The sequence below is a fragment of the Penicillium digitatum genome, chromosome 6 (genome assembly GCF_016767815.1).
Source record: "Penicillium digitatum chromosome 6, complete sequence".
Taxonomy (NCBI): Eukaryota; Fungi; Ascomycota; class Eurotiomycetes; order Eurotiales; family Aspergillaceae; genus Penicillium; species Penicillium digitatum.
Genome location: NC_089389.1, coordinates 269915 through 297523, shown reverse-complemented (window position 1 = coordinate 297523; position 27609 = coordinate 269915). Strand labels below are relative to the sequence as shown.

The window sequence follows — 27609 nt, the reverse complement described above, 5'->3', positions numbered from 1 at the left end:
CTCAACATGCCCTTCACAGCCCCTGAGCCTCTCATGTCCATCAGAGATCTTTTGGAACGGCTCGTGAGGGTTGTTCACGAGGCATGATCGTTTAATTCTCTCCACCATGACCCAGGAATTGCAACTCCCTATCGACCTGAAAGACTGCCATCGCAGCTCCCACCTATCTTGGCCATATCCCACACACCGACCTTGGAAGACTCACCATCATTTTCTCGGTATGGCTTCATTGGTCTTGCCGACACACCTAGTCAATGAGTTTACGCAGCTTCCAGTTCATCTGTCAGGAAGTCAACTCCCTTCCCATAAAACAAGATTGAAAATTCGATCGTCGACGGGATGTGGAGAGGGGTTGTGGAGACTGGTGGGTTACTGAATCTACGCAACTGATTTCGAATGGACGCTTCAGATAAGACGATAGGCATTTTGCTGCGTACGGCATCTGCTAAGCCCAACAAAGAGCAGTGTCTCTGTTCCTCCCCGTCTCCCTTGATCCATTCCCTATCTCCTGCAACTGGAAAAGCCAAGTAGTCTTTTACAACTGTAACTACATTTGTTCTACGGAAATCCCCAAGGGTGCTTCTGCAAGCCTACATGTTGTCTAGGAAGGAAATCTTCCATTTAACCCTGCGGCGATTTCACCTCAGCTTTAAGCAAATCAGTCGAATCGGTGCCGGCTACCTGGCTATGGCAGGTACCATTGGATTTGTCGCAGGGGTCCAGGGCGGTTAGTAGCATGCTATTTAACATACTCCTCTATAGCCTACTGATCTATGGCGCAGTGATTCATCGATCACTTGCATGCTACGACTATCCTCTAAGTGAATCTTGCAGACAATTTGAAAGATGTTCCCTTCAAATGCTCCTGCTACTCTACAGAGACTCTAACATAGGCACCGGTAAATGTATGTCTGCAAGTCCCCTTCCACACCACTACCCGCCCTTTCCGAAGTCCTTGCCTACGTGGCCAGCATGGAATACGCATGCACCAAACCTCCCGTCTCTGCGTAGCATCGTATTATCGCTGTTCCTCGTCAGCTGTAGTTTCGGGTCACTACTTGGTATTGCGCTCTCTCCAGCTTCGAAGGACCCCAAGGTTCATGTGAAATGCGCCTCGCTGAGCGCCGTTGTGCTAGCAACGACCACTGTGTTCCTCATCGTCTTCAGAATGCACATCAAGATAGAGGAGAAGATGAACATGCTTCTTAGTGAGTCAAGTGAGTTGGCACGCTCGGACAGCCGAACAGGCTGGAAAAAATGCGTTGAGTGCTGAACATCAGTGGAAGGGTGTTTTGACTAGATGCTTCATTTGATATTCAAGAGGCCCTCGGTGCCTGGAGTCAATCAAAAGTAGGTCGCAAGACAAACAATACTGTTGGGCAAAACGCTCCTTTGGGCATGGACAGTTAGTGCGTAATAGACGCCTTCCAAGGTTTGTTGCCTCTCCGAGTATGCAGTGATAGAGATCAGCGAACCGCCAACCACAGTCACTGAGCACTCACTAAGCCCAGACTGAAATTTACGTGGTAAGCGTGACTCTGAGCGCCACCCGACAAGGAAAAAATAGGGTACGTATAGTGCCATGTGAACACACACCCCTACATTAGTCCAACCTGGAGAAAGAAGTAGTATAAGTAGTATCGATTCACCAAAGTACTCAGTGGAGTCGAAAAATTCACAAAAAGGTCTATTAACGCCATAGCACAGAACCATATGTACAGGTGCTAATGCAAAGATGAAATACAGAGAACTCACAACTCGTCACGATTAGTATAGGCAGCGGGTTGAGTATGTGCACGAGGCTGGGGCATCTTCAGCTTCCACATGCGCGGAGGCACTGGCAATCCAAGCCAGTAATTGTATAATCGGACCATTTCCGACGAGCCGATTTGGAAACTGCGAGAGTCGGTCAGTATCAATCGATTCGAAAGTTACAAGTTCAAACTTACAAGGTGTACGGGACATCCATCCAAGACTGCCAGATATACCGAACCATACCCCAGACCATATTCCACTCGGACTTCAAATCCTCCCAGAAACCATCGTCTGGGCCAGGTGGTTGGCGCTCCCAGGGGTACCGCTCTGGCGCCTCACCTCGGCCGTAGACATATTCGTCTTCAGACCCTTCACCTTCGAGGAAAAAGTTATTATTTCCGTCACTGAACACGCGCCTGTTGTTGCCGAGAGCGTTGGCGTGGTGAGAGCGGGGCACAGCGCCGTGGACGGGGAACATGTGAGTGGTGCCGGTCAAGAGAGCTCGCTGCATACTGCGCGAAGCAGCGATACTGTGAGAGATGCGACCAAGGGTATTGATGAGGGCGACCAGCTCGGTGCGGCGAAGGGGCGGGTTCTCGCCGTTCTTAGTTTCGTCATATTCGAACAGCACTTTGAGCGCGGTTCCGTAACCATTCACCTGGAGCTTGCCCCAGAGGCGGCACTTGTCACAGCCGACGCAGTCCATCAGGCGACTGACGTTGCGGAAGCGATTGCGGAAATCGTCTTTCAGACCGAGAGCGTTGGGGTCTTGGAACATGATCTTTTCGTCAAAGATTTTGGGGAGTTCAGACAAGGTGCCTGTCAGCTTGTTCATGCGTCTTTTGGTCTCGCGGTCTTGCACTGGGTCGCTGGCGCAGAATGTGTACCCGTCCAAGTGCTTGCGGAGTTTTGCCACCGCGCGCGACACTAGCGCGTAATTAAAGTACATGTTCGAGATGCGCTCGGGGTGGTCGAGGAGTCGTTCTTTGAAGCATTGCACGTTGGGGTGCCAGTTCCCTGTGGTTTTGTTGAGGTAGTCCCAGCACAGATGTGTCGAGATGGAAGCGTGCATACCGCTCAGGAGGCGGTGGAATACCCGCTTCTCTAAACACTCGTTATCCAGCGGTAGCCCTTCTACTCGCTGCGACTCCTTGTGGAGCACGTTGCGGAAGTCAGAGGCTGCCTGAAGGCCACCCATGGGGACGTTCGCCGACTGCTGGTCCAGCTCATCGGCCACGGGCTTCAAGAAGCAGTTTTCGCTGTAGATCGCATTCCATACTTGTTTTGCGCCTTCTCCGGTGTACCCGGTAAACCGCTCCGGGTTGTCCACCAAGCTCACATAATCTCCCTTCCCAGCGGAACCCTCGTCTTCGGGGACACAGTAGTCTCGATCTTCGCATTCATCGTCGTATTCCACCACACAACTCTCGCCAACATCTTCACCCAACTCTCCCTGGAGCGGGCGTTCTTTTGGACGCTCGGCTTGGACATTGCGCGGTGGATGGTTCGCCTTAGGGCCCTCTAGTTTGCTAAGTTCTTCCGCCCGCCATGTCAGGGGGATATCTTCCTCCGAGTCAATGGTGTTCACGGCACAAGCAATGTTTCCACACATGCTATCGGCATCGTTCCAGAAAGGGCATTCTCTATTGAATAGGTTGAGGCGGTAGTAGGAGAAGAAATCCGTATCTTGTGTGAGGGAGGTGAGCGTTGTGAAAATCAGATCGTTCATGCCGTTGATCTCGCCATACGAGACACAGGCATCCGATATCATGGCGGAAGGTTCGAGCTGGAGTAAGATGGACAGTCAATCATCTGTGCTGAGCATCCTAGGTCCTCAGCAAAACTTACAGCACACTTGGTTGGGTCTAGTGAAGGGTTATGAACGCTGGCGTGACTCAGGCCAGATAGCGCGAACACTGCTGCGTAGAGCAGCCTCGCTGCAGACCGCATCTTGATCTCCGACTTGTAGTGTATGTAGATCAAGCGCGTAGAGTCGTCTGGTTGTTGGATATGAAAGGTGGCGCAAAGGCCAGAGATTCAGCGGAGAGTCTGTTTTGTAGTGGTAGGTTTGGGGGAGGGGGTTCGCAATGGTGGTATAGGAAGAAAAAAAGAGATGGTGTCAACAATATAAGAGAAAAAAATTCTAGAAACAAGGATGTCAGGGTCTGCAAAGTGGACAAGCTGGCCTGGAAATGCGCGGAGGACCTGCCGATTGCCAAGAATTGATAATGGCCTGATTGATAATGCCCCCTGATTGGCTGGGCGGTTGAGGTTCTACTTCGCAAATTTGGAAAGTGGCAAGATTGAATTTCATGGACTGACGTGGTGCCACAGGATAGTGCCACATATAGTACATTATATAGTATAGCATATACCTCCATGTTTAGGTACTGACTATAGCCGATCTCCTGTCATTATATTGCCCAACATGCCACTTTACGAACATCTATTGAAACAAATATCTCCTTCTGAGCAGCCAAATAGACTGCCCAAGTGGTTATTGAGAGATAAACATACGTGAATAAGAACGTACAAGTTATTCAGATCCCTGAAGAATCCACCTCTCTAACCATAAATGAAACGGCGTCCAAAGGTAATTTGTCTTTGTACTCAACAGCTCTTCAGCTGTGGAGACTGTCTCATTAATCATGAGTGGGTATTACTATACAGATCTAAGAATAAAGTACTCCATACTGTGGAAGAAAAACAAAGCAACATTTACTCCATAGCCCGAATAACCATGACTCATTGCTTTTATTGGTCTTGCATTCAATACCCAAAACACAAAACAATTTGTTAGAAACTAAAATAACATCCAGCACTTTTGTTTTTTTGAAAGGACTGAGATGAAGTTGAGATTACGTGGTTAAACGACAATGAATTCTACCAAAAGGGTTCTAACATGTGGAAGTACAGCTGCATAGCCCCAAAGTTGTATATTTAAAACACTCCTCAGAGGACAATGGCAATTAAATCTACCGGGTACCAATGGTCTCTTTATGTCCCTAAATTTTCGCATTTAATGCCAGTATTCGAATGTCATTCTTTCCCAAAATGTAGAGGGAGCAATACACAGTCGATCAAAACATAAGAGAGTATAGAATTCTACCAATCCAAAGCCAGTGTAAGCGATAATCACAAAGCCAACTAGGATTCTTAAACTCATCGATAGCCAAGGTTAAAGCTTGTGAAGTGAAGATCTGGGATCCAAAAGGGGGAGCTTAAGCGGGCTCACTAGCCCATAATCCCGCCGGTGCGAATGATCTCAACGTCGAACATCGGAGTCCTGACGTGACTGGTCTCTATTCAAAGTCTCCCCGACATTGGCATTCAAACCCGACACAAGATCGCTAGTGCTAGGGACTGGGACACTGGATGGAAACTGCATATCACGTGGGGGTGGCACAGAGGTGCTCGGTGCGCCGGGCAGAGCACGTCCACTGGGAAGGATGAGTGGGTTGAAAAGGGATTGAACACCTGGAAGAGATGGCGGCGCAACATGACCGTTCTGCATGATATCAGGTAGTGGAAGTGCCATCTGAGGCATCGGCGGGGTTAGTCTAACACTGCCACGACGCCTCGGGTGAACACCGCGTTCAGGGTATGGTGCAGCGCGATGGCGTGTTCGCCGTGCCACGCCGTAAATCATATCGGTTGGAGCGGGCAGAGTGATATTCACACGTGGGTGAGTGCGGGATGACCCAGCAATCTTGGTTGCCTTGGTGTGTGGACCAGCACCGCCTGGTGTATAGTATGGCGGACCGTCAATATGCACGATACTGGCGGGCTGCTGGACAGGATCGTATGTAAGAAGCTGGCGGGGGAAGACTCTCATCTCAGTTAATTGCCAGATCGCTAATAACTGTTCCAGCTGGTCCGCTACGCGGGTGTAGTCTCGCCGGTGGAGAAGGTCTGCAATGGCGTAGCCCAGTTGGGCTTGGGTGTACCAGCAGGAGTACCCAAACTCAGTACCGAAGTAATTATGATGGCGTTGAGCGCGGGCAGTGAAGTACTGAGGTGGAGCATCGCGGACAATGGAGCTGGGTGGATAACTCAAACCCATCGACTCTCCGGCTCGTCGAAGGGTTGAGAGCTGGAGATTGAGCTGACCCATCTGGCCTATGATCTCGTCTTGGTTTGCGGGATAACTTTTCCTAAGACCATGGATGATCTGCTGCATGAGGGTCCAGAAGTTAGCATACTCATCGCGGAACTCATCAGACGGCCTGCGTCCCGACATGGCTATGGCGTGATGGGTGTATTAGTGGAAATGGGTGGATTGGTGGGATAGATAGAGATGGGGCTGGCCTCGTGAGCTCGAGATTGTAAAAGCGATTATCTATGTGAAAGGCAAACAATGTATAAGTAGTCCAATAAAGATGAGTCGGATTTGTTCGACAACCTCCAGGTTTATGTGCCCATGAAGTCGCCATCCTAGTCTAGTAACGAAAGAACCATTCTCATGCACAAAGAACATTTAAACGGAAGACACAGGAAGGAAAATGCCATTGATACTGTTGTTTTGTTACTTATCTTTGTTACTCGTACTAAGCGTCGAAGACACAAGGATGCCAACAAAGTGATCGACATGGAAAGATTCTAGTTATAGATTTTGCTGACCATGTGGGATCATAGCTGAGCATTTGCATTGTCCTCCATTTGATGTATGGAGAACCGTGAGCTTGTTAAGATATTGTTTTGGAGCCGATGCTCGGGCCGTGTTAACATGATAGCAAAAGAGTCCACCACTCGATACATATGTGAAGAGTAAATGTCAAACGACAATTACGACGGGCTAGGAGCCCGTGTGATACTGACTCTGAATCCCTCGCCTCTTTCTTTTGGAACACCAAAGCCATACTCCCTATGTGTGATGATGTTGTCTGCCGTCACCCCATGTAGATCCATATCAAAGTTCCGTACCAGCGTTGAGATGACCAGATTCAACTCCGCCAATGCCAAACTAGATTCCGGGTAAGTTTTGAGAATCGAGGAGAAAAAGTTGGGTACATCTTACTGATTGCCCAGACATTGCCTAGAGCCCTTGCTGAAGGTGACAATCATATGCTCCAGGCGCTGGCCGGCTGCTTCAGCACGGATCCAGCGTTCAGGGTCAAAGGTATGCGGATTAGGAAACAAATCCTTGTTTGTATGAACAAAATGAGTGGAAGTACTCATTAGGGACTATTGAGATGCATGGTTGCGTTAGCTTTGTCGACCTCGGAGGGTATAGGATTACTTGCGTTTGGGGGGATTATCCACTGTTTATATGTCAAGACTTCATCAGGTGCACGTCGGGGAAGACGAGTGATGACGCCGGAGAGGCGAAGCCCTTCATTAATCACTGCTCTCTGGAAGACATTTTGTTAGTTAGCCTTGCCTTTTCGTATCGTTTGTTGTATTGCCTACCATGTATGGCAGTTTTTCAAGTTCAGCCCATGTGCTAGAAGGGGATTGCTCAAGCTCTTTGCGGAGCTTGAAAAACAATTCCTTCTCATTGAGCAGGTGGAACATGATGATCTTCAATGTTCCAGTTGTAGTCTCCGTGCCTCCACCAATCAAGGAAAAGCCTTCGTCCTGCAACCGATCCAGTGACCTTTCTTGCGCAGGCAAGGAAGGGTCACAGAGAGCTCCGAACATTGTAACTTGACCATCCACTTTACCTTCATTTTGGAGTGCGACATCTGCTTGGGCACGAACCAGTTTCTGTAGTCGCAATATGTTGGCTGCATGAGACCAAAGCCTTTCGAGCATCTCATCTGGGATGTACTTTGAAAAATCCAACAGGAAAGGAAAAAACTTCAACACATGAACTACAGATGCAAGACTCAATATGGAGTCTGCAACTTCGTTGTTGAAATTCACATCGTCCAAGTAGTCAAGGCTCACACCATACGCATACTCCGAGATGATGTCCGCCGTCAGAGCCGAAGATGCAGCATCCAGCTTCACAATTGTCCCTTGATCACAGGCTGTGTTGAGCCGTTTGACGAGCTTTTGCACCTTCCGCTGGATCATATCCTCCAGGCTTGCGATAGACTTTTTGGAGAAATAATTGCTTAGAATAGCTCGACGCGAACTGTGCAGGCTGTGATTCACAGTCGCAAACATGGACATCGGTTGACCTGCCAGGCGCACAAGTCTTGGGTCTTTGTCACGTCTCCTGGTAGGGCCTGCATAGATCTCCGTATAAAATTCGGGATCTGCCACATGAAGCTCGTGAGGAGTAATGCGCACAATTGGACCTTGAAAATGGTCAACGTTGAGATATGATCCAGTGTCTCGAATCATAGTTACCATATTTCTCATGCATTCTCTCTATCTCCCACAAATACCGGCCACCAAGGACCACATTGTAATAAAATTCATATAGACTCGTTAGGGCAGCTAGTTTCGGCCCCGGGAACTTGCTGAGTGGATGGAATTGAAGCCTGTAGACTACCAACCCGACAACGGAGGACACGAAACCAAACCACAATAGCAGCATGGTGATATGTTTGATGCTGGTAATCCAGGGGTCAAGTTTGAGAGACAACTGATCAACCGCAAGGGGTTATGTATGTATAAATTCCAACTGAGAAATGTTCATCAATTGCTCTATGTGGGATTAGGTACGGAACAGTACACTCAGAAATGCTAACCTTACGATCAGTATTGGCATCTTGTAAAATCCCCGCTAGCAGTTAAGACACTATATATTTATAATTTCCAAGGTTTGCTCCGGCACTACTTTCTGCAAGGTTTCAAACGGACTTGAATGGCTTTGTTTTGACCGCTATGTGGGTATCCGTGGAAGCAGGGATATGCCCAGGGGCCCTGGTGGATCCCAAAAAAAGGCATTAATATATTTCAGGAGCATCCTGGAACATTGCGAATTACCACGTAGGAGATTTTTCAAGTCAACTTTGAATGATGCTTATGTCGGGTTCCTGGGGCTATTTGGTAGCACGGAAGTGAACACGTAGACCAATGAAATGCATTAATCAAACATATCATATTGACAAGAGACAGATATTGAGACATAAAGTATAAGGCCGGGATGTCTGGATTTCTACACCAACCTGTCGAGATGCATGTGCGCTAAAGTAAGTTATGCGTATGCATGGAGTGTTGGGTGACGCATTCCTGAAATGATGTTTCCATTTTGGTCCTCACCTCTTGCTGCTTTTTGACACCTGGGTAAATTTGAGCATGTCCACGTGACCCCGGGAGTGCTAGCCGGTGACGTAACTTTGCAAAGGCCAGTTCCAAAGTTGGTTGTTGTCTTGAGGTTCATTCTTTTGTAAACCTGCCCAAGGCTGTAATTTGGAACATCAGCTTCCCAGAGTGTTATAACACACCATCCTTTGATTTTACATATAATTCAAGTGGAAATATGTTTAGGACGACTTAATCTAGCGAGAGAATAAAAGCTTGTCTAGAGTGACTTGATTTGAGAAGCTAGATGGAAAACATCTAGATCATCTAGTTCACAAGCCCGCTATTCATACTGAGGTTTTTGTACAAAAACGACAATCTGTGCTATCAAACCTCCAAAAGGGGTCTGAATTATCGTGGGCCGATTAAATGGGAAGACATTAGCTAGAACAGGAACGCAAGCGATTGCCACAGAGATATTGAGTTGAGTATTTCTTGCTCGCTTTCATCCGGCATTAAGTCCAGCCCCCCCTATACCTCTTTTCTATACACTGTATCTGGTTGTTGAATTACACGCTGTGAATTGCCAGTTCCACGACTATCTGCCGACTATGCTGCCGAATGCGCTATTGGTAAGGCACCGACCGCGTACATCTTCTTCCGCTTTGTCTGCCCTGGAGACTAGTTCCTTGAATTTTATCTGCCGAAATGAGATACACAGCTTCTATCTGATTGTACGGGCCAGTCCATATTTACATTTAGGCAGACGCGGGGGGGGGGGGCAGTTCAGATAAGGTAAGCATTGCCAGAACTGTATCCGCTGTAAAGCACTGGAAATCGAGTTGAACGGCAAGAGTGGTATTTCCAAGCATAAGTAAGGTATTTTGTCATCGATAGTTGCTCGATATGCTTAGGGCAGAAGTGGATAACTTACCACGAATCGGTATCCGATCCATTGTGTCTCGATCGGACCAGCGTGTAATCAGACACCTGAGATGCTAATTACTGAAAAGGGATGAGTGAAATATTACCAAGTGCTTGTAGTCATACGTCACCTAGAGCGTTAATTTCTAGAGTAGAAAAACGTGTAGAGCAACGTCGTTTATCATGCTCTGATCCTTTGACAAGGTCTTAAGCTTGAGCTCTCGCGGGCAGGTCTTCTATCTAGGAGATGGAGATGCTACTATTGAGATGAAGTAAATTATGCAATGCGCCGTTGGGTCGGCAATCTATTTAGGTCTTATAGCTCGGAGTTGTTGAACTGCACTGTGGAGGGATCGATGGTTTCCTGTGCGCATGTGCAACGTACCTGGAATAGCATGTAAGACGTTGTCGTATATGTGTATATCCCCACGTGGTCTCGTCATGAATGTCTGTCACTTGCGCCGCTCGCGATCCTAGTCTGGAGATAGCGAAGCAGAGCTGTATCTTGCATTCTAGAAGGTATAAGGTGGAAATTAGAACGGCAGAGGCGACTGATTCTAGTGCGGCTTCTAAAAGATCTAGAAAATATGAATCTCTAAAGTCTCGATCCACACTGCCCTACACTGCCGAGGATTAAAATGTGGATCTAGGGAACACAGAGTTTTCTGGTTGGGAAAGTGGGCTCTAATAGGTGAGTATGCTAGTAGCAACTTTAAGAATGGCGTTTTATAGGAAAATGCCCTCCGTTTTAAGAATGATGAGACATGCCCGAAAGCTCGGTTCGTGGAGTAAGGAAATGTCTCAGTGATTCGCATTGAAATGTGCATCATGTAAGGCAAGGGTAACTGATTCCAGTGCGAGTTGCATCCCAATCAGCTCTACCATTGGTATTCTCGATTCCTGGGCCTAGGGCAGCTTACCTGCCGGGATTCTATTAGGAATAGCGTTCGAGTCTCGTAGGGTGGTCCTTTTTTACCGGCATATACCTTCGTTAACGATGGGTCCGCAAACATAGGCTCTCTCGCCGCTTCGGATGATCCAACCCTTTGTGAGAATAATTAATCTCCACTTACCACGTGCATCCTATGTTAGTATCTTAGTCCACAGCACCAACTCCAACTACCTTAAACTTGACCACCATTGCCAAGGGGAACCTACCTATTGTCTGGCCACTTAAACCTCCGAAGATCAGAACCACATTCACCCGTTGATCGCCAGAGAGGAACCAAGAAGACTGGAAACTATTGGACAAGACGAAGGCTTAGTTATAGCCGCCTCCAATAAGAGCAGTGAACTATAGAATAGACTCATGTATCAGTTCGCACTGAATAGTGCTTGCTTGTCTAGTTCTGTGATGACAGGCTGTCGTGCCTTCATGACCGGCAGAGCAGTAGAAGTCTTGCTGTACCAAGAAGCAAGGCATGGTCATTGCTTTGATGCTAAGTCATGGTAATACAGGCGGCCTCGTGGGTTGGTTTAGCCGCACTAAGCGTGCAGCCCAAATGCACCCCTCCAGGTTTGGAAGATCATTTGTGTATGCTGCGGCGGGTGTGACAGCAAATACCATCCTGAAATCCAAACTCTGGTATACCAATCAATGGAACGCGGAGGTGAGCAGAGAGGAGATTTATGACAAGCATGCCGACCACAAGCTATGAGCCTCCCTGTTGGTTGGTTAGTCATCACCCGACCACTAGTAACACAACCCATGGACCCACCATGTTTGATGACTCATCAAAGATACCCAGTCCTGGAGGTGCACAGGTGATCTCTCTGGTTTGCTCACTAAGCCTAATCCCACTTAGCGAGACCCGATAATATAGAACGGACTACCGTCATGTTCTTTTGTTAAAATTGACTTCCTGGCTTTCTAATTTCCACGCGTAAAATGGTTGCTCTACTGTCTGAGGCTTATTCATGATGTTACAGGGGACTCAATCCGCTCGTGCAGATCTATCAACCCAGGCATGTGATACCTGTCGCAAACGAAAGGTAAAATGCAAACTCCAAAGATCAGAGGATATATTATCGCGGTGTGCACGATGTGAGCGTTTAAACCTGTCATGCACTTTTGATTCACCCTCGAAAATCAGAGGACCTAAAAAGCGGTACGCCACATTACCGGCTTACTGGCATTCCTGGGCTACATCCTAACTCCCACATAGACACCATGCAGAGAAACGACCTGAAGCACACCCAGTTCCGACGGTACCGCATAGGACTGATGATCTCTGCGATCGAAGTCTATTCAAAGCAATTATGCAAGACTATCTGGATTACATCTACCCAATGGTTCCAATTGTACACCGTCCATCGTTCCGGAAAGCTCTCCAGGAGGACCAAGACCGTGAGAATGATGGGTTCCTTGCACTCCTTCTATCCATCGCTGCCTTGGTGGTGGCTACCATGAGAAGCAGATTCCAAGCCTACCAATCAGAGCCGTACTCCTTGAGGTTCTCATCACGCAAGGAGTTCATTCACTTCTGTTATCAGAAAGTTATGGGGTTGAGAACATCCTCGTATTTTGACGAGCTCAACTTTCAAAAATTTTCAATCCAGTATCTCTTCTTCGCGGCTTACCTACAACTTGGAGATCATAACTGGTCCCGTATGTTGAGTGTAGAAGCAATGCAAATTGCACGTCTTCTGAATCTCCATCGGATATCTGATTACGATGGCCTCAATTGTATCGAGACTCAATTACGCAAAAAGGGGTTCTGGCTAATGTTTTATGGTTTCGTGTGAGTGTGACCAGATGTTCCCCCCAAAAAACTTTTTCTCTTCGTGAACTTAACACGATTATGTCACCTTCAGCCATGCTCATCTGCAAAATCTACTCGGCGAGCGGCTCACTTATCTGGATCCAGTTTTGCTGCACTCCATTAATCCTGAAGATCTTATGCCACTTGGAGTGGATGATGAATTTATCTTTGAACACGAGGTGCTTCCGGCTGCCAATATCGAGACATGCTTGGTGTCAGACTTTATTTTCCACTCGCGCGTGTTTTGGGCCGCAATCAGGAGCCCACATCCAAATGCAGCTGCAGATGATCCGTGTGCGTGTGTTAGAGCCAAGGACCCTGAAGCCCAAGTGTCCTATTTTCAAGAGCGCCTGCATTGTCTCCAGGATCTTCTCATCGACATTCCCTCGCTTCTCCAACCATGGGGATCAAACCCAGAAAATCTCAACGAGGTTGTCATAGACGAGAATGAAAAAGCCATTCGATTGCAACTCCCGTCACTACGAGCAAATTTACACGTCACTCATCTGTGGCTGCAGAGTCTTATCTTGGATCAGTTGGAAGCCGCGCAGTCTCATCGACAGGCTCAGCCTTCAGCAACAAGTATCAGCCAACAACCCACGGCTTTGGAGCAAAGATTGCTTTGGTTGGAGAGGGAAAAGCTTTGCCGTCAGTTGTTCTTCATTCTATTTAACTTTCCACGCTTGAGTCTGGAGGCGAATGGTTTACATCTAGCCAACAAAGTGCGTGATGTCATGACAAGCCTTCTGGCCTGTCCATTTCACCCCGATGATCCCATTTCACAACACGCGGCTGAATATGTTCAACTTTCTACTGAAATACTGTCCCGACTGGACAGTAGTGAAAGCATGAACACCATGCATCTACAGACATGGGTTGATACAGATCGCATCCAGATATGACCACCATTAGACAATAATGATCCCCCTTTACATGCATGTGTAAAGGGTTGAAGCGAAATGCAAAATTTTTCATAGCGGAGTACAAGTTAATCAGTTCGTTACCTCCCAACTCCCAGACCAAAAGACAGTCTCGTTCAGATGCAGTGAGCTTTCCAAGAAGTCTCCGCGACTGCTCGTTCCAACCATGATTTTGTAGGCGCCACTGTGACTGCACCAACTTCCGCTCTTCTCATCCCAGAAACTTGTTGCCCGAATCAGATCCAGCGGAATCGTCACGACTTCTTCCGACAACGGTTCCAGCAAACACTTGCGGAACTCTTTGAGTTCCTTGGCAGGTCGCTTGATGGGTGGAGAAACAGGAGCCACATATACTTGGAGGACCTCGGCACCTGTTCTGGGCCCCGTGTTTTGCACCTTGCACTTTATTTGCAAAACGCTATCGGAATCTCTGATCAGCTCCAGATTTGAGAGTTTGAAAGTAGTGTAGGAAAGTCCGTGGCCAAAGGGGAACAGTGGATCAACTTCCAGCCCATCGTAGTATCGATATCCAACATATACATCTTCTCCATACAGAACTCGGCCACCCTCGGATCGGTAATTGAAGAAGGTGGGATTGTCTTTCAGGCGTCGAGGGAATGTAAGAGGAAGCTTTGCGGACTGTTCAGAGAGCACATGTTTATCAGTTCCCCATTATTCTGCATGAGCGATGGAGATGCATAGACACTTACTGGATTCACATCACCGAATACGACATCAGCAATGCCATTGCCTGTCTCATTTCCTCCATACCACGCGTGGAGAATGCTTTTCGCTTTGTGAACCCAAGGCATCTCGACTGGAGTGCCACTTTGAATGACAACAGCGGTGTTGGGGTTTGCATCCAACACTTGCGAAATCAACTCATCCGTGTAGGGCGGCAAGGCCATGTGCGCCCTGTCCTCGCCCTCTGCTTCCCATTCGGCGCTCAACCCTGCAACCAGGATTACCTGGTCGACCTTTGAAGCCACTTCCACGGCCTCGGCGATACCATCTTGGGGCGAGAGACGTTTGCATGCCCCAAAGCGGAATCCACCGTGTCCAAAATCGACCACACCAGGGACTCTGAAGGTGCTGGTTTTGCCACAACCCCATTGTACATGGATCTTGTATTTCTTGCCAGCCTGTAACTCCAAGGCTGCAGTGTCCTCCAACGTCCCGCTGCCAAAAAAGCTAGTTCCTGGTCGTTGGATGTCGGCATTATTGATGAGAAGCTCACCGTCAACGTATAGCTTTGCTGTACCATGAACGGTGAGACCAAAGTCGTACATTCCGGACTCTTCGGGGATGAAGTAGCCCTCTGCATCTGCATACCAAGTCTTTTTCAAATCCGGATGATCATAGTCCATAAAAATAATCATCGAATCGGTTTCGTGCCGTTGTTCCAGTGGCTTTCTGGTCGCCAGTTTTGGTGAATCATTGAAAATGCTCAAGGTAAATCCAACCAGATCATCTTCGGTACGAAGACGCTTGCCGAGCAGGGGCAGCATTTGATGGCCGTAAATACCTTGTGCGAACTCCACACCACCTAAAGCTGAAGCCGAGATACCATCAAAGGGTGTCACAACATAGTATGGGTTCAATGCCGAACTGCCACCTCCACAGTAGGTGGCAATTTTGGCGTTAGGCCCAATGACCGCAACCTTTTTGTTCTTATTTAATGGGAGAATATCATCGTCGTTCTTAAGAAGTACGATCGCCTCCGCCGCAATCTTTCTCAGTAGCGCTCGGTCTTCAGGTCGATTTAACTGGGTTTCTGGAGCATGCTCAGGGACACCTGATTTGCTTGCCTTTTGAACGAGTTTCAGAACTGCTCTGACCCGGTCGTTCAACGCGGCAAGTGGGATTTTGTTGGATGTGATCGCGTGTGACAAGGCAGCACCGCGCCATCTTGGAGGGCCGGGCATCTCCAGATCTAGACCTGCCACCACAGCTTCGGAGGTGCTGTATGTTCCGAACCTGGAAGCAAAGCGTGTATTAGTATTACTGAGTCCGTACCGATTGAAAGGAAAAGGTGATTGTACCAGTCACTCATCACCAAACCATCCCAGCCCCATTCTCCGCGGAGAATGTCCTGTAACAAGGTCTTATTCTCAGCCGCATGTACACCGTTCACCTTATTGTACGCGGTCATTATTGCGTCTGGGCCACCAAGGGCGATCGCAATCTGGAAAGGGAGCAAATAAATTTCCCTCAGCGCTCGATCAGTAACGATGGAACTGACAGCCATACGCTCATGCTCTTGGTCATTGCAAACAAAGTGCTTGAGAGTTGCGCCGATTTTCTTCTGTTTCAATCCCCTGCAGTAGTGGCCCGCGAGAACTCCAGATAGGACCGGGTCTTCCGAGTACGACTCGAAACCCCTTCCTCCCAGTGGGCCTCGCGCGATATTGATGGTTGGACCAAGGAGAACATGTGCACCTTTAGCTTTTGCTTCTGCGGCGAGCAGATGTCCGATCTCAACAGCGAGATCTCGATCAAATGTTGCGCCGATCGCAGTTCCACATGGCAAGCATGCGGCAGGAACGCTGCTGAAAAAGCGAGTGCCCCGAACTCCATTCGGACCGTCGGAAACTCGGATCGAGGGGATACCCAGTCTAGGTATGGGGACGGTATGCCAAAAGTCCTCGCCTATGCGTGAAGAAGGGTCAGCTTCCTCTCTCGTGTTTGTGGATGTCAATACACCCGGACACGCCATGCGCACCTGTCAAAAGCGCTACTTTTTCATCTTGTGTGAGTTGTTTGAGGATAACCTCAATGTCAGAATTCGCGATCCTCACAAAGGATTCGTCCACCTCATTGATCACAGTGTCGACAAACGGCATTTTGTTTACTCGGTATGTGAAAGGGAAAAAAAGATCCCCCGCGTCGAGGAAAATGCAAGCAGCCTAAGTATCTCGGGCTCTGACCCATGAGACAGTATCCAATTTTTTTTGGGATCCTCTGCGCGTCACGAAGCACTTTCGCGAATTCTCGGAGCATACACCGACACATGGGGTTGGTGTTTAACGACATGATTGGTTGTCCCTGAGTTCATGGGTGGATTTCTCCGTTTCTCCGTTTCGCCTTTTCTCCGTGCCCCGGTAACTGGCTCACTGCTGACCCCGTTCCCCATGTCCTCCGCAAAAGTTCATCCCGCAATCGTATTTCCGGAGAAGTTGATGGAGCCGGACCATGTGAGCAGGGCTGCGAAAAACCGAGTCAAGGCCAAGATTCATCCATTTGATTGGTTAATGTCTCGTTCATCGCTTTCATTTACCTCCAAACACTGTTTAGGAATTTCTGAAAGCCTTGGAGGAGTAGTGTGATAAGCCAAAATCCGGACAATGGGACCATCGGAAATATCGGCAGAAGTCGTCGCCGTTATTTGATAAAAGGCTCCTACAACCCCTGGTTCCTTTCCTCTGCGGAGTACAAGCCTTCTACTTTTCGCGACAACCTTCTGAACTATCAACACCATGGGGGCCAATCCCATAAGTAACTCTGGTAACTCTGTTCCAGATGACCGTTTGACTGCTCTCCTCCCATCAGATGGCATTCCTTGGTGGAAGCAGCGGCATCTTCTACGTCTTAACCTCATCATCATCTCTTTGGTGTTGTACTCATCGGCCAACGGATATGATGGATCCTTGATGAATGGTCTTGAAGCCCTCGACCAGTGGAAAGATTTCATGGACCATCCAACCGGCGCTTGGCTTGGATGGATCAATGCAATCTACTGGCTCGGATGTGGTGTTGGATACCCATCTGCTGCTTGGATTGCCAATCGCTACGGACGTAAGCCAGGAGTTTACGTGGGATATAGCTTCCTTGCTCTCGGCACAGCCCTCCAGACAGCGGCCCCAAATGACAAGGCATTCTTACTAGCCCGTCTGTTCTTGGGGGTTGCCTCTGCACTATTCGGAAACGCTGTTCCCCTCCTGATCAACGAAATTGCCTACCCGACCCACCGTGGGATCCTCAATTGTCTCTTCATGTCGGGATGGTACGTTGGTGGAACAGTCGCGGCTTGGGTGGTCTTTGCTTCACGGACATACTCATCTCACTGGTCCTGGCGACTTCCATCACTCCTGCAAGCGCTGGTGCCGCTTGTTGCTTTGCCCGGATTTTTCTTCGCCCCCGAGAGCCCTCGGTGGTTGGTTTCGGTTGACCGGGAAGAGGAAGCGCGTAAAATACTTATAAAATACCATGCTGCGGGCGATGCTTCCTCGCCTTTGGTCAACTACGAATTCCAGGAGATCCTCTCCACTATCAGGGCAGAGAGGGAGGCAAGCAATAACGGTTCCTATGCAGAGATGTTCAAGACACCTGGTAATCGTCGTCGCTTGATGATTTCTATCACCTTGGGAATGTTTGCCCAATGGGTTGGTAACGGTGTGATTTCATACTACCTTGCCCTAATCTTGACATCCATTGGAATGACCAAAGTTCGAGACCAGACTCTCATTTCCGCCTGCCTTCAGATGTGGGACCTGGTATTCGCTGCAATTGGAGCCGTTTTGATTGATCGGCTAGGACGCCGCCCACTTTTCATGGCCTCGGCCGTGATCATGTTGGTGAGTTATGTGCTTGTCACAGCTCTTTCAGGGTCCTTCGCGACGACAGGCGATTCTGCAACCGGTGCTGCCGTCATCCCTTTCCTGTTCATTTTCTTCGCAGGATATTGTGTTGCGCTGTGAGTCTCGCCTGCCTTCTACCCCCACTCACCCCTTTAACGGTCGCTAATCAAGTCCATCTGTTGCCAGGACTCCCTTCCTCACCTCCTATCCCTGCGAAATCTGGCCCTTCCGCCTCCGATCCCGCGGTCTCACCGTTACATGGCTTGCCACGATTGTTGGCATGTTTTTCAACACCTTCGTCAATCCCATTGCATTGGATGCCATTGCATGGAAATACTACATCGTGTTCATTGTGGTGCTCATCGTATTCGGTATTACGGCATACTTTTTCTACCCCGAAACCAAAGGCTACTCGCTGGAACAAATCGCCGTGATCTTCGACGGCCCAGATGCTCTGGTGGGAAGTGGTGCGGAAAAGACTCCGGTGGGTATTCTCGATGATTCAAAGACTGGCTCGTCGACCGTTCATAACGAAATGGCTTAAGTGAAACTTGACTCTTGTGAAGGAAAAAAATGTTCAGTCACGATCAGATAGACATAACAGGTCCTGAACTAGATTGATCTCATTACGAAGGCGAAACGAATATCAAAATGCTACATGGTTCTATGATTCAAGCAACACAGTAAGAGGCATATATAATTTCAATTCAAATATCCAAGCTCCGTCACCACAGATCTGGAACTGGTGTCTCGTAATCCAACACAGCGGGATTTGTTTGACCTCTCCGACGGTCAATTTGCTCCAGTCCACTTGAAAATCCTTGATATCGGGAAACGGGTCCATGGGGATGGTTGCCCTTGGAATGATCTCCGGGTGACTTTTTGTAAACTGTATCAAATCAGTCAGTGTCACTTGGTGCCGCAGAGGCATGTAAAACCTTGGTTTTTCAATTTGCAGAAGGTTCATCATGTTCCCTCGCTGATACAACATTCCAATTCATAACCCTCCAGCCGGCAGTTCCAAGATGTTATCTTCCACTCAGCTGGTGAGTGTTTCACACTTGCTGTGAATGATAAAGTACGAATTCTGTCCAACGAAACTGTAAAAAAAAATCAAAGGGAAGCCCCGTAGGCAACTAGTAACTTGGCCTAAGGGTAAGCTTGAAATTAATTAATTTTTTTAACGGTTAATCAACAATATGACAATCCAACCCTCAGGTCAAGCCCCGAAGCGGAATTTGAGTAGATTCATGATTTCAGCAAGTTCTTGAGTCACAGCTATCTCTCCCATTGAGGACCTTTGATTTACCACAATTAGCTTCATACCACTATTTGATTATCCCACAGCCCAGAAATCAAGTAGCACATATTTGAGTATCATCAAACCTCATCACTTTCAGAATCAAGCAAACGAAGTAGGTAACTTTATTACACATTTAGGCATTGGGATTGCAACTCGCAAGCTGCCCCTTTAGAGAAGTAGCTATTAATTCGCCTAATTACCAGTGCATACTGACAGAAAGCTGATTGTATGAAATTGATTGGTTGAAACGACAGGTATCAAATTCTCTGACTAACTAAAAATGACAAAAATCCCTAACTATTTATACAATCTAAGTGGGATCTAGATTACTAATCTTTGGACTTTTATTGTGGGATAGCCGAGTCCACCGAGGTCAAATGTGGTTTTCACTATGTATTGCACCTGGTATTCTGACACATACCTTTATCTCTCCTTATAGATTCCAAATTCATCCAAAGTATCCCCCTAGATTACATCTGGCGGTCTTGATATGTACTAGTGGGCAGTGGAATTTACATTCAAGTGCTAATGCACATGGAGATGCGGTTAAGTGGGGTTTCCTGCTATGTTAAGCTTATTGTTGGAAGTCATGTGACTTCCCTATTTGCTCCTGTGGTCCCTAGTTAATTACTGAGTAATCACCCTGTGCTGTGAGACACTTAGTGGGCAGGACGGTAAAGCGGCGGCACCCTGATCGGGAAATTCGCGAATGCGGCTAGCAAGGAGTACACATAGCTGCGTAGGTACAACATACACATGCACTACGCCGTACTTCCTGGATCTAGGCTATTGCGGGAATGTTCCCGAACTCTCTCATCTCCACCACATCCACAACTCCCGCCTGCCACTCACCAAATGAGAACAAGCGTGGGTCATTCGACAAAGGTCCTTCCGAGCCTGCCGGGTGAAACTAGGCTAAATAACAAGGGGAAAGACTCCGTGATTTACTTTAATGTAACGGCCCGCGAGCGAGATTGGTGATTTTCATTGCTCCTATTTATGGATCATGGATCAAATCCATTTTTTTTTTACTTTCCCTACAGCATAGTGCTGCATTTAGCTATGGACTGGATATCCCATTAGGTATAAGTGTCATTTGTTAGATATGTTAGAACGGCGCATTGTTCTTTGATCCTTTAGATTTCCCTGAAATAGGCAAGAGCAAACGGACAAGGTAGGTGATCGTCACTCAATTTTCTATGCAAGTCAATTTCTACTCAGTAATACGGAATAGAGGCTTTGACATGTAGGGAAGGATTAAATCGTGGTTTAGAATAATCTCTAGGGGTAGTGGACATGGTCTCTCAATTCTAATATGGCAACGGGGTATCCAATCACCGTCATTGGATATATAATACGTTAATTTGTTGCGGGGCAGGCTGCATGCAAGGTAGTAGCCCTAGTTTTGAGGTTCCTTGCGCGTAGGTTGTATATCGTACGGTAGGAACGAGGGAGACCGGAATCGGAAGAGGACATTAATAGTATCAGTCTAAACTAGCGCAGCTAGATGTTTCAGTACGGTCTCATTTTCAATTTTGATTATTTATTCAATAAGAGACCCCCTCAACTAGCACATGTGTGTGGTGCAGCTCACATTTTTCTTTTCTAAAAAATCTACAAACAATTCTAAATCACAATGGCCGATCAAATATCCGACGACTATGCGGAGAACCTTGATCCCGAAATCTACGCTAACAATCCGGCGTACAGCTCTCTCTTTAACCCATATATTCACAAGCAAACCATCATCGCCGATCATGTCTCGGTCCAATGCCATATAGACCTCAATGGGATTGATGCTGTCGGTTCGAAGTTCGGCAATCTAAATGCACATGCTGGTAACTTTACTTCATTATGTGCGCCAAATTGCCTACCCGAAAGATTGGCACTTGTCGCGTACACTGTGGAATATGCATTCCTTCATGATGGCACGTGTATACACCTCTATTCTGTCTTCCACAACTAACAACAAGCGATAGATGAAACGGATAATGCTGCAGATCAAGAGTCTGTATGATAACCAGAAAAACGCTTTGTTTGTGTGAATCAAAAACTGACGCTCTAATTAGTTGTCCCTCGAAAACGAGATGCTTCACCAGGCTATTAATCAAAGCGGCATGACTTCTGTATCGACTCGAATTTCACCAAAAGCACAACGCAAAGCCGAGGTCCAGGCCAAGATCGCGGCCGAGTACTTGCGTCTTGACCCCGTTTTCGGCGAATGGTTCCTTAATGCTTGGCAAACATTCACTGCGTCAGTACAAGACGTGAGGAGTCTTGAATTTCCTACTCTGGATGACTACTTGGCGTTCAGAATAGTTGATGCAGCAGCAGAGTATGTCAGCCCATTCCCAATTCGGGAACTTGATCTGACCTTCTAAAAGCTGGACCCTCTATAATTTTCGATGGGGATCAGGCATCACTCTCACTGCCGACGAAGAGAAAATTGCCGACCCCATGAGCTACATCGCTTATGCAGAACTTTGCCTGGTAAACGACTTGTTCTCTTGGGACAAAGAATATGCCGCTCATGTCAAAAGCCATGGGGACGTGCCTTTGGTTAACGCAGTACATATTGTTGCAGTTACACAGGGTCTGACGCACTGCGCGGCAAAGGCAGTTGTTCAGGCTGAGATCCGAGCACACGAAGAGCGATTTTGTTTTTTGAAAGAACAATACGAGGCTACATCTAGCCCATCAGAGTCAATTCTTCGCTGGTTAAGGCTGCTCGAGCACTCAATGGCTGGAAACTGGGTTTGGAGTCTGTGTGTTCCTCGTTACTTCAAGGTTGACCGGAATCCTTATACGGATCACCTTGCAAAGTTTGGCAGTGACGCCGTGCGAGTTCTCACACCCAAAATGGAGCATAAACACGACATTCAAGACAATCATCAGGTCTTGCTGAAAGATCCCAGCCGAAGTAAGTATAAAACCATTATCCGGTTTCAAGACTGCCTTGATCCCGAACAAAGGGGACTCACCATATCTCAGAAACAGCAGCAGAGATTGATGTCCTGGCCAAGTACTCCCCTGGAGATCCCAAAATTGACGAGGCAAGTTTCTGTCGCTAAGAATATTCGAAAACGAGGAGGCCTAAGTGCTAACTAGAAATGTGCAGCCCGTGTTAAATCCCTACACCTACATCAACTCACTACCTTCTAAGAATGTGAGACAGACATTAATAGCGGCTCTGAACTCATGGTACAAAGTGCCCAAGAAATCCCTACTGATCATAGAAGGCGCAGTGAATTTCCTGCATAACTCATCGTTATTGTAGCCGGGCCCCCTCAACTTCGTCATCTTTGCCTTCGCTGACACATAAACAGACTCGATGACGTTCAAGATGGAAGTGTTCTCAGACGCGGAAAGCCAGTGGCGCATCAGATATTTGGCGTTGGCCAAACAATCAACACTGCGACATATTTGATGAATGAAGCTTTGTCTCTTATCCAGATGCTTTCACCATCTGCGGTTTCGATTTACACAGGTCGGAATACCCCTAGTGTGCATGCTTACAAAAGCGTTTGGACTAACAACAATAGATGAAATGCGTAACCTACAACTTGGACAGGGACGCGATCTCCACTGGAGTTATCACACGCATGTACCAACCCCTGCACAGTATACCAGCATGGTTGATGGCAGTATGTACTAGCACATCTATCCATATGTTTCCAGTCACTGATCATTAAATAGAAACTGGTGGCTTGTTCCGGCTTATCAGCCGCTTGATGAGATCAGAGGCGACGATGAATAGGTATTTCAACTCTCATCGTACAACAGATTTAGACCGAAGCTAACAAAATCTAGTGACTTAGATATAAGTCAGTTCGTAACCTTGCTTGGAAGACACTTCCAAATCCGAGATGATTACCAGAACCTTCAAAGCGAAGATGTAAGAAATTCTCCTACTATGTTTCTCATCACGCATTTTGACCAACATCTTAAATTAGTACACTAAAAACAAGGGCTTTTGCGATGATCTCGACGAAGGAAAATTATCTTTCCCGGTTATCTTATCAATGCAACCACCAGGCTTCTCCAACACAGCGTTGACAAGCGTGTTTAAGGGTTCCCGGAAGGGCGAAATCTTGTCACCGGAGATGAAACAGTACGTGCTAGAGGAGATCACTGCTCGGGGAGCTTTTACCGAAACGAAAGCTGTATTGAGAAAATTGCATGTTGAACTGCTACGCCTCCTCGTGGAGACTGAAAAGCTAGCCGGTGGTATCGAAAACTGGGCGCTACGATTGCTGATCATGAAGCTTGATCTCGGCGATGAGATGAAAAAGATCGCACACAAGAGTGAACCTGCCTGGAAGATCAACCAGCGACGGGCATGGAAAGGAGGTCAGAAGAATGGGCGGCCTATTGACAAGGCTTGCTTTTTGAGGGCTATGGAAGAGGCGACTCAGTGCGAAGACATCTAGCCACCAGGTTATGACCCCCAATTTAGGGTATGATGACAGAAGTCTATCGTGCATCAAGGGATGGGACGATCAAAGGATATGTATAGTTCTCTAACTAAAACTGACAAAATCCGCTCCTTTTCCAATCTCTGCGGACAAAGTTGACCAAGTTTAACATGTGATTAATATGAACTACACTACTATTGCGGTCCTAGTACTTTTTTTAGTTTTTTACCTTGTTTCTAACTACAGATCATAAGAAGCATGTAGTCTAGTTGATGCTAGTCGTGTGCTTTCTTTTTTTACCTGAATCAATCGTTAGCGGAATATCGGCAAGGTAACTCGACACTCCAAGAAACCTACGCTATTTTCGTTGCGCATCAAGATTCTGGATCCTTCTTCGTTCCTCGTAGTCCATGATCGAATACAAGTCACACGACTGCTTCGAGCCCCGAGGCAAAGCTGGAATGATAGGGGAGTTCCGGTGGGAGCGTGGCCTTCCGAAGATAATAAGAGAAATCTAGGGATAGAACACGATATGGTGTGATCAATGGATACACATGATTCTCTAATCTTTTTCTATGACAAAATCCGGACTTTTTTTCCAAATCCGTGGGGAACAAACTGACTAAATATAACATGCAATTTTCAATGGAGCGCGTTATCATGGCGGTCCGTAGATGCGTCTGGGATCCGCCCGCGATATCTATTGTCGTATGAGCTTGCCGTTGCTAAATTCCCTTACGGCTCCGAATATGGGTCCAAACTTGACTGCGAGTAAAAGATAAGGTTGATGCGCTGGTAGTGGTAGTGATGCAGGACTGTTAGGAAGTCGTCTAGATGTTGGTCGATGGAACTGTGAGTCACCACCACACGGAACCGGTGGCTTGCGTAATTTCACACGCGAATACGGAGTATACGACCTGCCAGGATTTTTCCATCAAGGTGGCGCACCCCCTGAACTTTGTTCATCCGATAAACCGGAAGATGATGAAGAATGGGTGCAGCCTCTTCTCTCTGCCGTGTGGAGCAACAGTTTAGAGCTCGTGGAATTGCTCCTGGGGGGTGGATATAGATGTCCTCACACAATTGACAGCCATTTCAACCATGCCCCCGCTTTGGGCTATGGACGAATCCCCAGAAGCGGTGGTGAATTTGCTACCAAAAGGAGAGTCCTGTTCCGGAGGTTACTTATACGATAGGACATCCTGCGCTCGCGTATGCCGTTGACAACCAATCTAAGAACTCCGTATTTCTCTCCTGGCCCACGGGGTAAATCAATTCCGGGCTATGGATGAATGGGGCAACTTTAGAGTTTGGGCCAATGAACGAATCGTCTTAGGCGTAGCTCAAAGAGGCCGAGGCAAAAGGAACTAATTACGAGTGACGATGGTAGGTGGTCTTCTCTTGTTTACTGTGTAGTTGTAATTTAAGCCAGGATTGTTGTGTTATGTTTGTGTTCAAAGGAAGAATCACTCTGGACCTGGACATCGCGGGGGAGTGATGTCATAGGAAGTGTAAGATCGGATCTCACTTCCCCGCCATTTCTAGATTGCTCATGTACTATTGGACATACCCATCCACATCGTTTTTTTCGGAGTGTTAGGGGGTTAGCCTCGGGCGCTGGACGTTGATCACATGCCCAAGACAGCCTACTCAATTACAAATCTGACCCTTCTACACACCAGTACCGGTGTTGCACATCGTATAACCCTTTCAATAAGATCCCACTCAGTTTCCTTGATCCCGGAAGATTTTCCAATTAAAAATGGCTGAAGGTGGGAGCGTCCCCGGTTGGGAACAGTATTCATCGCATAACCAAATCACCCGCTCTGCTGCCTCGCAAATTGGACATCCAGATGCCGCGGCTCTCGCTCACCTTTCACGTGCAGTCTATATCCCTCGTCACGACAGAAACGCAACTCACCTGGCCATCCATGACATCAGCACCCGGTATGCAGCTGCGAAGGGCACACTCCCCATCGGTTGTACCAAGTATGCGGTAGCCATAGGAGTCATGCCGAAACCGCAGGGTGGTGAACCAGATGATACGACCGTCTTGTACGATGTGAATTTTAATCATGAAAAAGAAGAAGAAGCGGTGGTAGGATTGGTGAGAGGCCGAAAATCGTCATCTCCGTCTTCTGGGGTAAAATTGTAAGTTGCACTTTCTCTGACCTTCGGTAAAAAGTGAGACTCATTGTCACAGGGAAATTTCTCCCACCGAGGAGGAAGCAGCCGTCTTGACGACAAATGGCGCAGATGAAAGTGAGATAATACTCGACGTCACATACCCCATTCCCCCCTCATCAACCCGCAACGGCATCGTGAAGCACCCCTATTTCACCTTCCGTGTCCCAGATGCCGACGTTGGATCAACAACCTACCAATGGCAGATTCACCCCAGCCGGATCGGGCGCCTACGGTATACACTTGTCCACCGCCCGGCCCCACAGGAGAAGCAGCAAGAACCCAGCGATGCCGATATCCAGGCCGTATACTACCACATCGGACTCGACGACTCGTTGTACCTACCGCACAGCGAGGGCCTTCTGCTTCTTCCTGCTGGTCGGAGCTCCATTGGAGAAAGCATCGTGGTGAGTAGTGCGCTGGGGATGCTATGGCGGCTGCGAGAGCTTCACAGGGGAAAGGGTAAACTTGTGAAGGCAGGAGAGAAGAAATCGCGGTTGGGCTCGGTCAAGCGACTTTTTGGGAGTAAGGAGTAAAGCCATATAGACGGGAAGAGCAGAGGGAAAGAAGTGTTACTAGGTTCTGAGCTGCCAGACTGACCGGACAATAGCTTGCTGTGTCTGTGTCCATTCATACCTAGCTGGCAATTCTGTCTCTATTTATAACGCTCCGGGGTGTATAAAACTCGTGTACTTGAGCATCATTGCTTACCCAATGACTAGAACTCAGTACTAATCTTAATTTAATTTCGGAGGCCGTCGAAGTTCCGTTCTTTGGCCAGCAATCAACAAGTCAACATGGACCAAGGTCATTAGCTGTGGGATTGGATTGGTTCAGTTATCTCCACTTAAGATGTCCGTGCATTTCCCTAATACCCTACCACTCCCCAAGCCTATGTTGTATGTTGTCCTAACGATCCTCTTTTTTTTTTTTTTACCTGACCTCCCTACAACATATGTTGTACTGCATCTCTACTTTTTCAAACTGACTACCCGATCTCATAGTTGCTCGGCGTTTCTTTGTGCCCGCTATCTGCTGCTGACCTTTTCACTCTTCCTCGCACTTGACCATCGCGTGCTATACAGTATTTCCCATTTAAGCCTTGCCTTGATGACTTGCTCATGCTTATTCTGCGCCAAACCCCACTAGTGGGTTGAGACCCCCGAACCCCAACTCCAACCCACTTGTGGCACTTGTGGGTTCAAGTATCAAAGCCCAACCGAACTCAAAACCTATTTCGACCTATCCTCTACACTGTTTTCTAAAGTAGGTAATATCTAGTACGCGGGTACTACAACAAGGGATATAGTTACCAGAGTTCAAACACTTGCAAGACCTGACGGATTTGGAGTAGGACCATCGACATGAATAACCTGATAGGGTATAGTCCACCTGGGAACAACCCAAATTCAAATGCGTGTTGTTTTCACAAAACCGGCCGGAAATCATCAAAAGAGAAAGGTTGTAACCAGAGATGGCAGCAGACAAGCCATCAAACCTGGCGCTCACTTGTCGTTTTGTGATTCTCTCCAGTTCCCAACTCTGATCCATTAGACGCGCCCAATTCGACCGGTCGACGGGGTTGCCCTGGTTGCCGAAAGGCTCCTGGTGTTGAGGATTGGTTCATCGGTA

At 47.6% G+C, this 27609-nt stretch overlaps 8 protein-coding genes across 8 annotated transcripts; 4 read left to right on the top strand and 4 right to left on the bottom strand.

The window, feature by feature from the left end:
* Positions 1–1751: 1751 nt before the first annotated feature.
* Pdw03_5151 (Oxidoreductin) lies at positions 1752–3705 on the bottom strand (the record flags this gene model as incomplete). The annotated part of the gene is made up of 4 exons (XM_066100966.1): positions 1752–1896; positions 1950–2772; positions 2830–3541; positions 3604–3705. 4 exons carry the CDS (start codon positions 3703–3705, stop codon positions 1752–1754), a joined length of 1782 nt encoding a protein of 593 aa, XP_065957906.1.
* A 1315-nt stretch (positions 3706–5020) lies between these two features.
* Positions 5021–5995, bottom strand: Pdw03_5150 (uncharacterized protein; the record flags this gene model as incomplete). Its single annotated transcript, XM_014683661.1, has 1 exon — positions 5021–5995. One exon carries the CDS (start codon positions 5993–5995, stop codon positions 5021–5023), a length of 975 nt encoding a protein of 324 aa, XP_014539147.1.
* A 545-nt stretch (positions 5996–6540) lies between these two features.
* Positions 6541–8242, bottom strand: Pdw03_5149 (Cytochrome P450; the record flags this gene model as incomplete). Its single annotated transcript, XM_014683662.2, has 5 exons — positions 6541–6718; positions 6773–6939; positions 6999–7106; positions 7165–8000; positions 8053–8242. The coding sequence occupies 5 exons, from the start codon at positions 8240–8242 to the stop codon at positions 6541–6543; spliced, it is 1479 nt and encodes a 492-aa protein (XP_014539148.2).
* A 3571-nt stretch (positions 8243–11813) lies between these two features.
* On the top strand, positions 11814–13480 carry Pdw03_5148 (Fungal transcriptional regulatory protein, N-terminal; the record flags this gene model as incomplete). The annotated part of the gene is made up of 4 exons (XM_066100965.1): positions 11814–11860; positions 11910–11924; positions 11982–12557; positions 12631–13480. 4 exons carry the CDS (start codon positions 11814–11816, stop codon positions 13478–13480), a joined length of 1488 nt encoding a protein of 495 aa, XP_065957905.1.
* A 90-nt stretch (positions 13481–13570) lies between these two features.
* On the bottom strand, positions 13571–16341 carry Pdw03_5147 (Beta-glucosidase; the record flags this gene model as incomplete). The annotated part of the gene is made up of 4 exons (XM_014683664.1): positions 13571–14137; positions 14209–15475; positions 15541–16147; positions 16221–16341. 4 exons carry the CDS (start codon positions 16339–16341, stop codon positions 13571–13573), a joined length of 2562 nt encoding a protein of 853 aa, XP_014539150.1.
* Positions 16342–16974: 633 nt separating this feature from the next.
* On the top strand, positions 16975–18619 carry Pdw03_5146 (Sugar transporter; the record flags this gene model as incomplete). Its single annotated transcript, XM_066100964.1, has 2 exons — positions 16975–18191; positions 18262–18619. 2 exons carry the CDS (start codon positions 16975–16977, stop codon positions 18617–18619), a joined length of 1575 nt encoding a protein of 524 aa, XP_065957904.1.
* A 2395-nt stretch (positions 18620–21014) lies between these two features.
* Positions 21015–23808, top strand: Pdw03_5145 (terpenoid synthase-like protein; the record flags this gene model as incomplete). Its single annotated transcript, XM_066100963.1, has 11 exons — positions 21015–21306; positions 21358–21389; positions 21448–21713; positions 21763–22298; positions 22370–22431; positions 22497–22651; positions 22705–22865; positions 22921–23022; positions 23075–23135; positions 23189–23273; positions 23332–23808. The coding sequence occupies 11 exons, from the start codon at positions 21015–21017 to the stop codon at positions 23806–23808; spliced, it is 2229 nt and encodes a 742-aa protein (XP_065957903.1).
* A 1747-nt stretch (positions 23809–25555) lies between these two features.
* On the top strand, positions 25556–27349 carry Pdw03_5144 (transcription factor kayak; the record flags this gene model as incomplete). Its single annotated transcript, XM_014683667.2, has 4 exons — positions 25556–25944; positions 25997–26384; positions 27127–27243; positions 27332–27349. 4 exons carry the CDS (start codon positions 25556–25558, stop codon positions 27347–27349), a joined length of 912 nt encoding a protein of 303 aa, XP_014539153.2.
* Positions 27350–27609: the final 260 nt, after the last annotated feature.